This window comes from Acanthopagrus latus, chromosome 8 (assembly GCF_904848185.1).
Source record: "Acanthopagrus latus isolate v.2019 chromosome 8, fAcaLat1.1, whole genome shotgun sequence".
NCBI lineage: Eukaryota > Metazoa > Chordata > Actinopteri > Spariformes > Sparidae > Acanthopagrus > Acanthopagrus latus.
The window spans coordinates 20,668,851-20,681,764 of record NC_051046.1 but is presented as its reverse complement, the minus strand read 5'-3'; the positions used below and the strand labels follow the sequence as shown (position 1 = coordinate 20,681,764).

The following is a 12,914-nucleotide window of genomic DNA, read 5'->3' as shown; positions in this document are numbered from 1 at the left end:
GCTGTGATTGACAGGCAGTCTGAGATCAACAGCAGCCTGCCACCCTGCAGAGCTGATAGTGCCCTGAGGCATGAAGTCTCTTGACAGGAGTTTTACTCTGAGAGATGACAGTGCAGATTATGTACAGAGGGAACAATCTAAACAGTGTTGTACTAGTTACAGTAATGCTGTGTAGGAATCTGATCCTGCAATACAGTGTCCTGTATCATCAACATTTAAGGCCAGCCAAAGTTAATAGGCATCAGTCTTCAAGCATAATTATGATGCATTTATGATGAAGCAGTAGTAGTTTTTGTATATATAGGATGTGTATATTCCTTTAATAAATGTACATAGGTATTAGGTATCAAATGTACATATGAAATTAAACTAGTCATATATTTACATTAATGTAAATATTGTGTACTATTGGGTGCTACTTTTTTTTAAATCGGATTGACATAAAAAAGTTATTTAATTAAAAAACTAATTTGGCTCCGCATGATGTAATCTGATAAGTAACTTGTAATTAAATTTGTCATATTAATGTTGAGAGTAAATAGTCTCCAAAATGTGGTATAAAGTCACAAAACTACTCGAGTAAACTAAAGTACCTCAAAACTGTACCTCTTAGATGCACTTGCTTACATTCCATCAATGACGACTGCTCGATCTTAAATTGTGGCAACATCTGGTTGGTATTTCTGACATATAACTGATTAAGAGGCAATGAGGAGAGTTGTGAGTGAATGAGTGTTAAGACTTCCTGATTGAACTGATGCTGGAGTCTCGGCCCCAGGGTAGTTGGTCCGCCCTTCTCAGATGCCTCAGTCATGGGGCATTAACAAAGTTAATAAAGGCGGTTAGTTAATAAGTAGTTACTGGGCAGATTGCCATTGGTTGTAACAAAATGTTCTTCCTGGATATGATTAATACCAAAAGAGTCTGTATATGGACAAAAGGGTTTTTGCAAACAAAACACCAAAATGTGGTTGACGTTTAATCAGAGTGACACACTGACACAGCCAGTGGACGTTAACGTCTGCTGGAGGGGATGACAGCTCCACGCAGCGCTGAAGTTGTCAAGTTTCTGCACGACTCATCTTGGCATCTTGGAGGTCAGCGCAGGTTCTGAACAAGAGTGTCGTTCTCCCTGATACCCGGTGCAAGTATCAGGGTCGTGACCTCGGCCACATGTTGTTGGACCGACTGCGATGCTGAATCACAGCGGGGCAAGGAGGTATCGCTGTCATGTACCCCGACCCAAAGTGCATACGATGGACTTTCTGCACCTGTCTGAAGCCGCTTCTTCGTATTCTCTTGCTTAAACTTGCTTCGTCTTATGCACGTTCACATTCCACATATGTTTAACATCCTTTCGTATTAATAAGATGCCAAGGTGAGTGTTCGGAGAACTGGTTGGTGTGTACACAATAGCTGTCTCAGAGAAAGACTGCAAGAAACAGATTCCTCAGTACACTGTGCATTGTGGTGGGTGTGTGCTGCTAATTCCTCAAATCCTTGAGAACAAGGAGGTTGGAATAAACACTAAGAAGAAAATTCACAAAATGTGAAGGTGAAATCTGTGTAGCGAGGCAAAACCCCTGACAAGAGGGAAAGTGACAACAACAAAAACAGAACCAAAAAAAGAGAGTAAACAAGGGTTTAGTTTTAATACTTTTTATAAGGTTCTTATGTAATGGAAACGTTGTTCACTACTCCAGTAAATAGGACTAAACTGACAACTTCGCAAGGGGAGTGAAATTAGTCCACTCAGCTCACTGTAACCTTCTGGGCTCAGCTATTAGCCAGAGAGCTAACATTATCCTGTCAAGATGAGTCAATAAGTCTTTATCAAGGTGACATGGTGACAAAATCTTTTTCAAGGAGAGCTGGTGATATTTTCAAACCCATTTTTCAGGAGACCAAAACTGGCTATTTTTCAAGGGAAGTAGGAACATCTCAGATGACCAAAACAGGTATTTTAAGCCAAACCATGATGTTTTCCTGACCCTAACCACATTTTTTTTTTTTAGCCTAAATGTAACCAGAGAATAAACAAAGAGATATGACAAGAGAAAAACAGAAAATTCAACCTAAACAAATGTAAAATTGCAACATAAAGAAAGGTCCAGCTTTAATTTATCTGCGGTTTTGCAGAAACATACTCGGCGAACATTTGTTCTGGTGATTGGTTTGATGTGCAGTGATAGCAACATTTAAAGGTAACCAATATAATTATTTGTATCCATTACATCGTGCTATCAATTTGCAATTCATAATAATACACTGAAGCAGAAATCAGTAAATCAGGAGTTAACTGACAGAAGAATCTATTACTGACCCACAGTGCACCTTGGTATAATAAGTTCTTCAACAATGTCACAATTCAGCATCATCAATCTCTCAAAATCAAATGACAGCCTCTATATGTTTCCTTGGTTTTCTTTCATTGGGTTGAACCTTGTCTTTGAGGACACAAAACAGTGACTGCAGCCTTTCAGTATTTAGAAGGAGCACCTGTTCGCTCCTCTCCACAGTCATGTGATGGTTTTCAGATACAGAGAGAGACAGTGTGAGTGAGAGAGTGAAGGGAAGACATCAAGCTAAACTGAGAGCGAGAAGAGAGGGAAAAGAAAAAGCCGGAGTGGCGCTGACTTCATGATCAGCAGGGATGGTGACTGAACAGAGGTCTGGTTCAGCTTCTGGCAGCCCCTCAGGGACAATCGGGCGGAGATGTGGCCCAGATCCCGACTCTCCTCCTCCTCCTGCTTCCCTCCATTTCCTCTCTCTCTGTCAGTGGAGTCACTATCTAGACCTTCCACGTCCTCCCATTTGAAGCTCTGGCCAGGATATGAGATCCGGGGCCTCGCTGTCTCACTCTATTTCTTTCCTGTCTGCCTGCTGGCCGGTCCGGCTTCAGAGCCGCAGCACACAGGACCCAGTGATGGCCGACTGGCCGCCCGGCTGCCCTCTCAGTCCACTATCCCCTCGTCGACAGAAAGGGAGTCATTGTGCCCGCTGTGTGTCCCGACAATGAGCGAGTTAATATGAGCCAAGTATTCCCACAGGACCGAGGCAGAGGGGGGCTCTGGATGAAGGACCCTGCTGCTGCTCCCCGACTCCAGCCCCATCCATCAGTGTCTGTCCTGCCGTCTCCGGTTGCACCACTTTCTCCCGGTACTCCTCTGATGGTCATCATTTGAGCTCGGGGCTGTTGTCCTGACATTCCTGCTCATTATTCCTGTAATGGAGCCTGTGGTTTAAGCTTTATGGGTCATCTGTGGATCTCTTCCAGCACATGCAGAAATGCTTCATACAGCTACTAGATTATATATTAGGGAGCATTATTGTCACATCACTCCCTAAATTTGACAGCAATGTTTTATTTTGCAGGTTTAGGATTTGCAGAAAAAAAAACAACATATGATCAGTTTATAACATGTTATGCATTGTTAAAGAGGAGACACTTGATAGCAAGCGTTCTGAAAATGCCCTCTTGAATGTGACAAAACAAAACAAAACTCGTTAGTTTAGGTTTATGCACAAAATGGACTTGGTTAGGTTGAGGCAAACACCTTGGTTTGGTTTAAAATAAGTACCAGGATCAGCCTAGTATGCGCCACATTTTCGATTTTATGCTTCAGTGAATGTTTTGATCTTCTCCACATTTAAAAATAAATTGAAAAATGACTGACTTGGTGTGCAAAGGACTCAAAAGGAGAAGTGTTCTAGGGATTTGAGCGACCAAGGCAAACGTTTTTGTCCTAGTTTTGGTCAAGCTCCAAAAACACAGATCTAGCATTTATCAAACACAATTGTTAACATCTTTTCCTGATGAAATCTTGAGGGTTGAGAGCCACAGAAGTGTTTTCACAGGCTGAGCAAAACTTATTAAGACGAGTAAACTAACCATCATGTGGAAAATCTGTGTAGGGCTCCTTTAAAATAACCAAGACAATACTTACGAGTTGATGGGAGACTTTTGGTACTTGGTGAAACTTGGAAAAAAAAAAAAGTTTTTCCCCATCTCCTGGATAATTTTTTCTCTGCAGAACCACATGTTTGTCATGTGTGCAAGGCTTCCTCACATTAGCGTCCGCGTGCTTTCCTCAGATCCTAACATCATTTTAGACGCACTCTGTAACATGGTTACCCATAAACCCTCTGCCTCGTAGCAAAAGATTCCTCTGTGACTGCTCAGATGCCCTCTTCACACGGCAGCGACGTCAGTTACTGCAAACATGAAAACATGATGAACCACATCGGTGCTCGGGCGGATCAAGTTAGTGAGAACAGTGGTTCCTCTCATCTGCTTGTAAATAGTTCAGTCTTCATCTGAAGGACCTGAGCTCACAGAGCAGATGAACAGAAAGGTCAGAGGACTTTGTAAATGGAAGGACATTGTTGAGGCATGGTCCTAAAATGGAAATATGTGAGTATGGTGGATGAGCGTTAAAGCAAAGAAGCTCAGTGTTAAAAGAAGAAGCTGCCATTAATCTATGTTTTTTCACAAAACCACAGTTGTGTTAGTCGGTCTTTCAATACTTGCTGGCTTCCTGCGGAGGCCAGCGGAGGTGGACGGGATGTTAGTGGAGTTAAATGTTGGCGACAAGGCAGCCAGGCTAGTGACTGCAGCTTGAGACAGTATTTTAACGTTTGCTTGTGTGAAACCACAAGATATTTCTAATTTTTCCTTATTTAATTCCAGCAACAAACCCAGTTGTATTCAAAGAGTCATCGTGACATGTCCTGCCAGCTTTGTGGTGGCAAACTGATGTAAGGAGGCCTAAAGATATATTCTTGGTTGAACTAAGCACTACTGTCCATTTCAGCACAAATTTTGATTTCCTTGTAAATCACTTTATTAATTAGTTGTCACTTCATGTAACACATGTACGCTACATGAAGTACTATATGATTACTTGAATCCATCACGGCTGTAGCTACTACTTGTCTATTTGTACAGCTGCCAAAATATGGTGCATCCTCGCCACAACCGTTTCTTGGTTAGTTTGTCAGCAGGATTACACAAAAACTACTGAAGACTTTGGTTTGAATCATTTTAAACACTTGGTACCGTGGTTACATGGTATAAGGATCCAGGGATTCATACTCACTTTCTTTAAAACTGAGGGATATGGCATTTTGTGAAATCTTTGCAAAGAGTAGGGAAATTCTTCTGGATTGACACATCTGTAAGCTGCTGGACACAGCCAAAAACAAGTGTCTGTAGCTTCCTAAAGCTGCTGGGAACTGTAGTTTTGTTTACTTTTTTAGCCGATGTTACCCGAACAGGAGAACACTGTGCGTTTGTTCAGGAGCATTTTTAGTTGCACACATACTCGGGGCTCTAGTGAATATTTGGGCCAGCAGGACGGTGCATGAGAGACTGAGTCAAAATAAACTTCAGCGTGTATTCATGATAATTCTAAAACATGTCACCCAGTGCAGCAGCATGGCTCACTGTTGTGTTTTTAATAGATTTTGGACAGCAGCGGAGATCTGCGGCACAGAGGAAGAAGATTTATCAGGCTGTGAAACACACACGATACTTGTTAAATTATCGAATGTTGTCAGAACTTTCTTCCTTTGGCCCAAATACATATAAATCAAGTGGATTAGCGGCTCAGAATGTATCCACACGGAAGGTATGAATGACTTTCTTTCTTATCTGTGTTTATGAGAAACTTGTCGTGATTGTCACGGTTGGCTCCGGCCCACTGGCTCTGTGAACAGGATCAGGCAGGTAGAGATAATCAAAAGTGTCAATCAAGTGTCGCCTCTGTCTACACTGGAGGAAAGTTCAGCCCAGCTCAACATACTGTACAGTCGACTCAGCCAAACATGAATATTTAAAGTTAATACAGCTTTATGTTCACAACTTCATGGGGCAGTTACAAAGTCAAAGATCAAAATGAATAGAAATGCATCTGCCTCCTCTTCCTGATGCGACCAGGACCTCTGAATACAGTTAACACCTGCAGCATGCCTTGCTACCTGACGTCCAGACCGCAGGGCGGTATCACAGGTAAGACCTTTGCATTTATGTCTCTAGTGTCTTAGTGTGAGTTTAAACAACAGACAGCTGGCATGCCTACTGGTGTTTCCGGCCCGACTGCTCCTTTATGCTTCATGCTCTGTGTAGGACATACTTTAGTGGTTTGCCAGGAAATACACACTGAGAAACCCAATGTGTTGCACAAGAATCAACAATACACACAACCGCGGTGTTAACAAAATGTGGACTATGATGAATCTTCAGCAAGGTTCAAGTCGGAGCATGTTGATTTTTTTCAGAGGTGAACAGAAGGTGAGACAGGCTTGATATAAACCTAAAGAAAGCTTTGCAACCATGTTAAGTACATTTGTTTATGTAATGGGATATAAAACACACGTAAAAGAGTTACTTCTGACACGTTCACACTTGAATTTGGTTAGTGATGTTCCTTTAATTCACATTTTCTAAAAGATTTTGTACGATAGAGGTATCTGCATTGGTCATTAAATCAAATGCTTTCCTGAGATTTTGCAGGATATATTTGGAGATAATTGGTTATCCCTTTAACAGAGTTGAGAAAGAAGCGCAATGTCTCGTTCCGTAGCTACTTCCAACATCAGCTCCCAAAAGAGCAGCTTGTCTCATTCAGAATGTTATTGAGACTTTTTAAAACAAGTTTTAGCGTCTTCTGGATGTAGCCTGGTGATCTGTTGCTTTCTGCTATCCCCTTTTGACAAACCTTACACACAAGAAACGTCAGGAAGGCAAATGCATCTCCTTACCAGCAGAAAGGAGTCAAATGCCAACTTATGTTTTCAGTGTCAGTGTTTTACTGCATTTAAACTCATGCTAATTTTGTTGTTTTATTTATGTTTTACACAGCAGTTCTTCAGAGTGGAGTTGTCAATCATTTTAGAAACTGTTGTTTCTCAATGCATTGAAACTTTGCTGCTCAGATATTGCTGTATGTATTTCTTGTGCCTGTGCAGAACTGCCAGACCATGACTTCCTGTAGAATTATTATCTCTGTAACTATCATGGAGTTTGATTTTGATTTTTTTTCACGTTTTTGATATCAGTCCGTTGGTGCCAAAGAGCGGATCCTTTCTATGTACAGCTGCAGTTTTTTAAATCAATGTTGAAGTCACAGTCGCAGTGAGAAATCAATTGTAGAACAGGTGCAAGCAGAGACCAGCAGCAGGAACAAGGGGGGAAAGCACAGCTACAAGACACGAACTGTATTCGATGAAAACGGCACGGCTCCTCCTGTGGCATCACTATCACTGTTACTGAGAGAACCGTATTCTCTGGGAATCTCTCGGGAGCATAAACAGAAAATTACTGCAGATATTCACAAAACTTCCTGGAACTCACTGAATGAAAAGATCTCGGGGGGGGAAACTTTTTCTTTTGAGGTCACAGCCAAATTCGGCTGAGGAGAGGAGGTGGTTGGTGGTGGTGGGGAGGGGGTCGTTGTTTCCGAGCTACATCTCCGGAGTCACCCCCCCCACGCCCCATAATCGCTAGCTAATGACAAGCTTCCTTTCAGATGGGGGAGGGATTATCTCCACATGACAGCTCCATCTCTGCTGATCTGCCTCAATTTTAGACACGGGTTCAGGATTTGACACATGACAAGACATTAAGGTAAACAGATCTCTGTGGGAAAGACGGGAATTCACATCCAGAATTCCCCCGTGGATATCAGAAAGCTGATGACAACCGTGTGCAGAGGTGTGCGTGTGTGGGATCAAGGGAAATGTATGTAACCTAAAAAAAAGCTTCTGAAAGCCCTGTAGGCAGGAAAAAAATACATTTTTGTATTGTTTTGAGGTGAGTTACTGTCAAGATTTCAGCTTCACGGAGTCATTAGTGAGCTGTTTACACTTTAAAGAGCCCTATTTCAAACCATCTGCTGCAACAGTTCAGCTGTTGTCGGGTGAAAAAGTTGCAGATCGTCAAAGACGTGAAATGATCAGGATCTAAGGAAACATGCGGTTTTGTCCTGAGTTTCCAAATCTGTTTTACAGGGTTTGCAACAATGCTTGAATATCAAGACACATGATTAAATAACCCTTAGAAAGGTATTCATTTAGTATTTAAAAAACACTATTATACAGTATTTTCATGAAAATATACTTACCTTACCCACATGTTGTCACTACACCGCTCGTAAGTCATCACATGGCTGCGTTCCCCTCGTTGTTGTACGTCTATCATGCAACATTTGACCTAAATAGGGACTTAATAACCTCATTCTGGATGACCAGGCTGGATCAGCATCCCTTAATCCTAAATGCCACATCTGGGAGCTGAGAGGGCCCCTATCCTCTCTCTGCTTTTCTGGGATAAACAGACTCGGAGCTGAGAGATTTGAACTCTGAGCATCGACTCGTGTAAGATTAACATCGGGCTTTTGGTTTGAACCCCTTTGCTTTTCTGTGTCAGCTTGTACACATAGACCGTCACAAACAATGAGCTGTAATGTGAGTGTTTACTACAGGGATGTCCTGTTAAAGGTTGTGTTTTCAGACAGCCATTAAAGCTCTGTCTGTAAAGGTTTATTGTGTGCAGAGAAAAAGAATGTGTAGATATGACAGGAGGCACCAATGCTTTCTTTTGCAGGAGCCCGTCTGATGAGACATGTAAGATTATGTGATGGTTTTGCGTGTCTGAGTGTGCATTGATGCCTCACCTGGCAGAGTCCTGATCTTCCCCTCTCTCCCTTCCCTCTCCTGACTCTCTTAGCAGTCCTGACCCATTAAACGGCAATGAAACACTCTGATCTTCTCATCTTCTCAACAGAAAAAAAAACAAGGACGGTGTTTATTAAATATGCATACACAGCGGGGTCCATTAATCTGACACCAGCAACCAAGTTATATTCTAGTTTTCATTACAAAGGCTTATATTAACTCAACAATATGGGTGAAAAACTGAATCTTAGAAAAATGTGCATTCAGTTCAGAATATTTAGTTTGTCCCCACTTTGCTTTAATGACTGTGTTTCAGAGATCCATGCCCCCTCTGGAACCTTTAGTCCAGGGCTGCCAAATGTGGGCCAAAGTTAGCCGACTATGAGGTTAAATTTACCCAGCCAGATGTTTTTAGAGAAAAAAAGTTCAAATTAGATTTCGAGATTTATCTTTCATGAGGTAAAAATCTGGTAAAAATGCTTAAAAAAAAAAAAAAAAAAAAAAAGTGGCCCACAGTGCCTACAATGCTATTTTTGTTATTGTGATGTCATTTCTTGGAACATCTTAAAATACTTCATATGCTTAAAATGTATTAGTTTGGCTGTGTACGTCAGCAAACACTAATAATTGATTGATAACGGTGTGTGTGCTTTTTGTGATGTTGTTTTCGAGATCATCTAAAAATGCCTCTCAGGTCTCAGGACTTTTGGACATCTCTGTATCTGCACTCATTCATATTGTGAATCATTTATTATTTAGTTGCTACACTAATCTGGAACTACTGAAAATACTGTATGTTTTTACTCAACTATTTGTAAGACAACTTCAGCTGCTAGCATACATGTGTGAATATTTCACAGACTACATGTAAAATTTGATGCATTGCTACAGTTTAAACGTAGAAGCATTGACGGTGATGTGTTGTGCAGTTTTGTTTAGAGCATTTGCTGTAGGTGTTTTTTGTGGGTGTGTTTACCTGCTTGGGAACAACAGATGCAAATCAACTGCTTGCTAACTGGTGCCATTTCTTTTAATTGGGTGCTGCCTCTGCAAAAAATAAAAACACAACCAAATGAATAATGCATTGATATTACAATATAGAATTTACATAAAATCACGTGCCTTACAGGCAGACAGAAAACACTGATAGTCGTGTTTTATTGTTTTGTGGTCAGTTTTGAATACTTTGACATGGTGGGAGATGTGAATGTTGCTTATGGCATTTACTGCTTTTTTTTTGGGGGGGGGGGGGGCCCTCATGATTTAAGTATTTATTTATTTTTTTAAATATGCTGGCCTTTCAGTTGTTTGTGCGTGGTTGTCAAATAAAACAGAATAAAGAACAGTGAGACCGGTTTGATTGTATTGAAGTGCTTGTATTAATCCTGGTGTTATTGCTGCAGCGGTCTCTGGAGGTCCCTGAGCCCCAGCTTGGGAGCCACTCGGCGGCTTATTTTGTAGCTCCAGAGGCCGACAAATGCTGTTGTCAATCAGTCTGCCGGGACGCACCTCCTTTCCAGTTGGGAGCGCACCGGCGCTTCGCATCTGGATTTTACGCGTCGGTCGGTCCACGCCTACAAGACTGCCCGCCTCCCCCTGCTGCAGCCCGCACACTCGGCTGAGGGCTTTTCACGGCGGAGACCTGTCGTCCTCTCCTTCTCTCTCTCTCTCCCCCCTTCTTCGTCTTCTTTCTTTCTTTTTTTTTTCTTTTCTCCACAGCTCCTTCAATCTGTCATAGCTCGTCTCTCTTTCCTTCCCGATGGCCGTCCGTGGCGTGATTCGCGTTCAGCAGCGCAATAGTTAAAGAGTGCCGGATGCGCCCTCACTCCAGCAGACCGCTACAGTACGAAGATGGCGTCGGAGGGAGCCAGCGGGGAGCAGCCTCCTCCGGTACAAACACTGGCAACCGCCGTGCTGGGAAGTGTCGACACGGTAAGACGTGAGGGTGGAAGGGAACAAGGGGGCTGCACGGGTGTTATGGTTTTGTTTTTTTTGTTTTTGTTTTTATCGGCGTGGAGGTGAGAGGGGAGAGACTCGGGGGGGAAAGGGGGGAGAGAAATGCGGTGCGCATCTATTTCAGTGAAGCAACAGCGGTGGCCAGCGGGAGCCTGGCGTCACCGTCTGGAGAAAAAACAAGGGGTTCGTGTCGGTCCGAGGCTGATGACAGAAATGCTCCGAAAAAAAAAACAGGCACGGTGCTGTGTTTTTCTCCCGCGCGAGCGTTGTAGTGGCTTCTTTTGTTCGCCTCCACCGTGCGGCTCTCAGCGCTCATCCCGCCGTCGTAACGTTATCCTGCGTCTGATCCGAGACGAGCCGCGGCTGGGTACACAGGCTGGAGCTCATACTGATATATATGTGTTACAGTAGATGCGTTGATCGCGCAGGAGCTCAAACAGCGAGCTTGAGAGTTCAGTCTGTCCAGGCTGGAAACATTTTAGTTTCACCTTTTTCTTATTTTTGTGTTATTTAATTATTTTTCATTTTTACATGTTCTGCAAATGACATCCAGCTGATTGTGGTGAAAATGTTTTTTTTTTTTTGTTTTTTTTTTGTGAAAAACTACCAATCAGTCCTCCATGAATCCTCACAGGCTTCCATAGTTTGTAACAGCTCACCTTACAGTCCTTCACTTTACACAGGTGTTCAGAGCGCAGGAGCGACTCAAGACGAGTCATGCGAGGCCAAGTAGTTATTTAAAAGTGGTCCTCTTTGTGTTTTCCGGCCTCTCTTGTTTATACACACCTGGCTGTGATTTCTCACACTCGCCCCTCCTCATCTCCTCTGTGCAAACTGATCAATCTGCTGTCCCGACCGCCAGAGTCGTGAAACCTTCCCCTCTCTCTTTTGAGAAGGGCTCCATGATGCAGCCTGTCACACTGTTGTCACCAAGCTGTGACACTCGAGTTTTTTGCCCACTGAGCTGAATCCACAAACAACGACAGAAAAAGCACTTCTTTGGATGTGAGATCTGAAGAGGTGGGCTGGTGTGAATGTGTGGAGTTGCTGGAGTAGAAACGCTCCCTGACGTGGGTGGATGGCAGCGTGGGTGTTGAGGTGGTGGTGGTGGTGTTGGTGGTTTGGGGGGGATAGGTTTGGAGCAGTGGGCCAGGAGATGGTAGAGGAAGAGGTGGGAGAAGAGCTGCGGGGGTGGATGGAGGGCAGAGGTAGTGCAGTGGAGGAGGGAGGGGGGGGGTGGAGGCCCTGTTCACCAGACACCTTTCTAAATTGGTCTTAATTTCAGTGACTCAGCTGGCATAGCTGGGAGTACCGTGTCAGCCAGCCCCCCCACCCCCCTTCTACGAGCGCGCTCAGAACTGCCCGGAGGCTACTTTACATTTAGCGTCGAGGTGAACAGGTGCTCTGGAGACATGGGAGCCGGCCGGGCAGGGCAACCTCCTCAGCTCGCCCGCCGCTCTGCCAGCACACTCTTCCTTCTGGCAGGCTCCAGCCAACGAGCGAACGGGGGCTTCCGCCTCCATGCGCTCCCTCTCCTCACCCCCCTCCGCCACCATCATGACTGCCGTGGTTAAATAAAGCACTTTGCTCTTTGCTCACCCCCTGTCAGACTCTCTGTTGTTGGCCCGAGGTGGGGGAAGTTTCTCGTTTGTGAGGACTCTGAAGGACCGGCCCTCATGGTCCAGAGGAGGGGTCAGAGGTCAATGAAAGGCACTCAGCAGGTCACCTCCCACCCATTTACCATAATATATGTGAGTGTGGCACGCAGGTTGCTTTTGGCCTGCTCTGTGGAAGTTAAACAAAAACAATCGTGTAATTTTTTTTAATCTATTTTTTTTTAGGATCATGAGTTGAGCTTTTCTAGGTAGAAGTCTGAGGTTTCGGCAGCATGTTGAGTCCAAGAAGACGAGAAACATGAGCCAGATGATTAAACAAGGTGTTAACAAAGTGTGTATCTGATATCGCGGTGTTGGTGTCTGCATCAGCCATCTCCCTCTCAGGAGACGGTTGTTCGTGAAACAGGGAGGTGAATAGGGTAGGTCTTAGCTCCACCTCCAACTCTCACTTTATTCCATTTAAACGGTTATTAGAGGGAAGCTCAGCTCATTTTTTTGTCAATTATTAATATCAAAATACCCTCTGCTCCTGTCGGTCTGTTGAGCGCTCAGACTGACCCAACTCCATTCCAAAAGCAGGTGTTTTTTGTTCAGGCCTTCTTTTTTTGTATTTTCACAGGAAAATCTGTAGCCACAACTTTGCAAAGGATCTTATTGGATTGGCTA

At 43.6% G+C, this 12,914-nt stretch overlaps 1 protein-coding gene across 1 annotated transcript in view; it reads left to right on the top strand.

Moving 5' to 3' along the window:
• The first annotated feature begins 10,085 nt into the window (after positions 1–10,085).
• The window catches only part of cttnbp2 (cortactin binding protein 2), an 88,313-nt gene continuing 85,484 nt past the window's right edge, over positions 10,086–12,914 (top strand). The window contains exon 1 of the mRNA XM_037107224.1: positions 10,086–10,608. Coding sequence (XP_036963119.1) covers positions 10,528–10,608 — 81 coding nt within the window. The 5' untranslated portion in view covers positions 10,086–10,527. The remainder of the gene's footprint in view (positions 10,609–12,914) is intronic.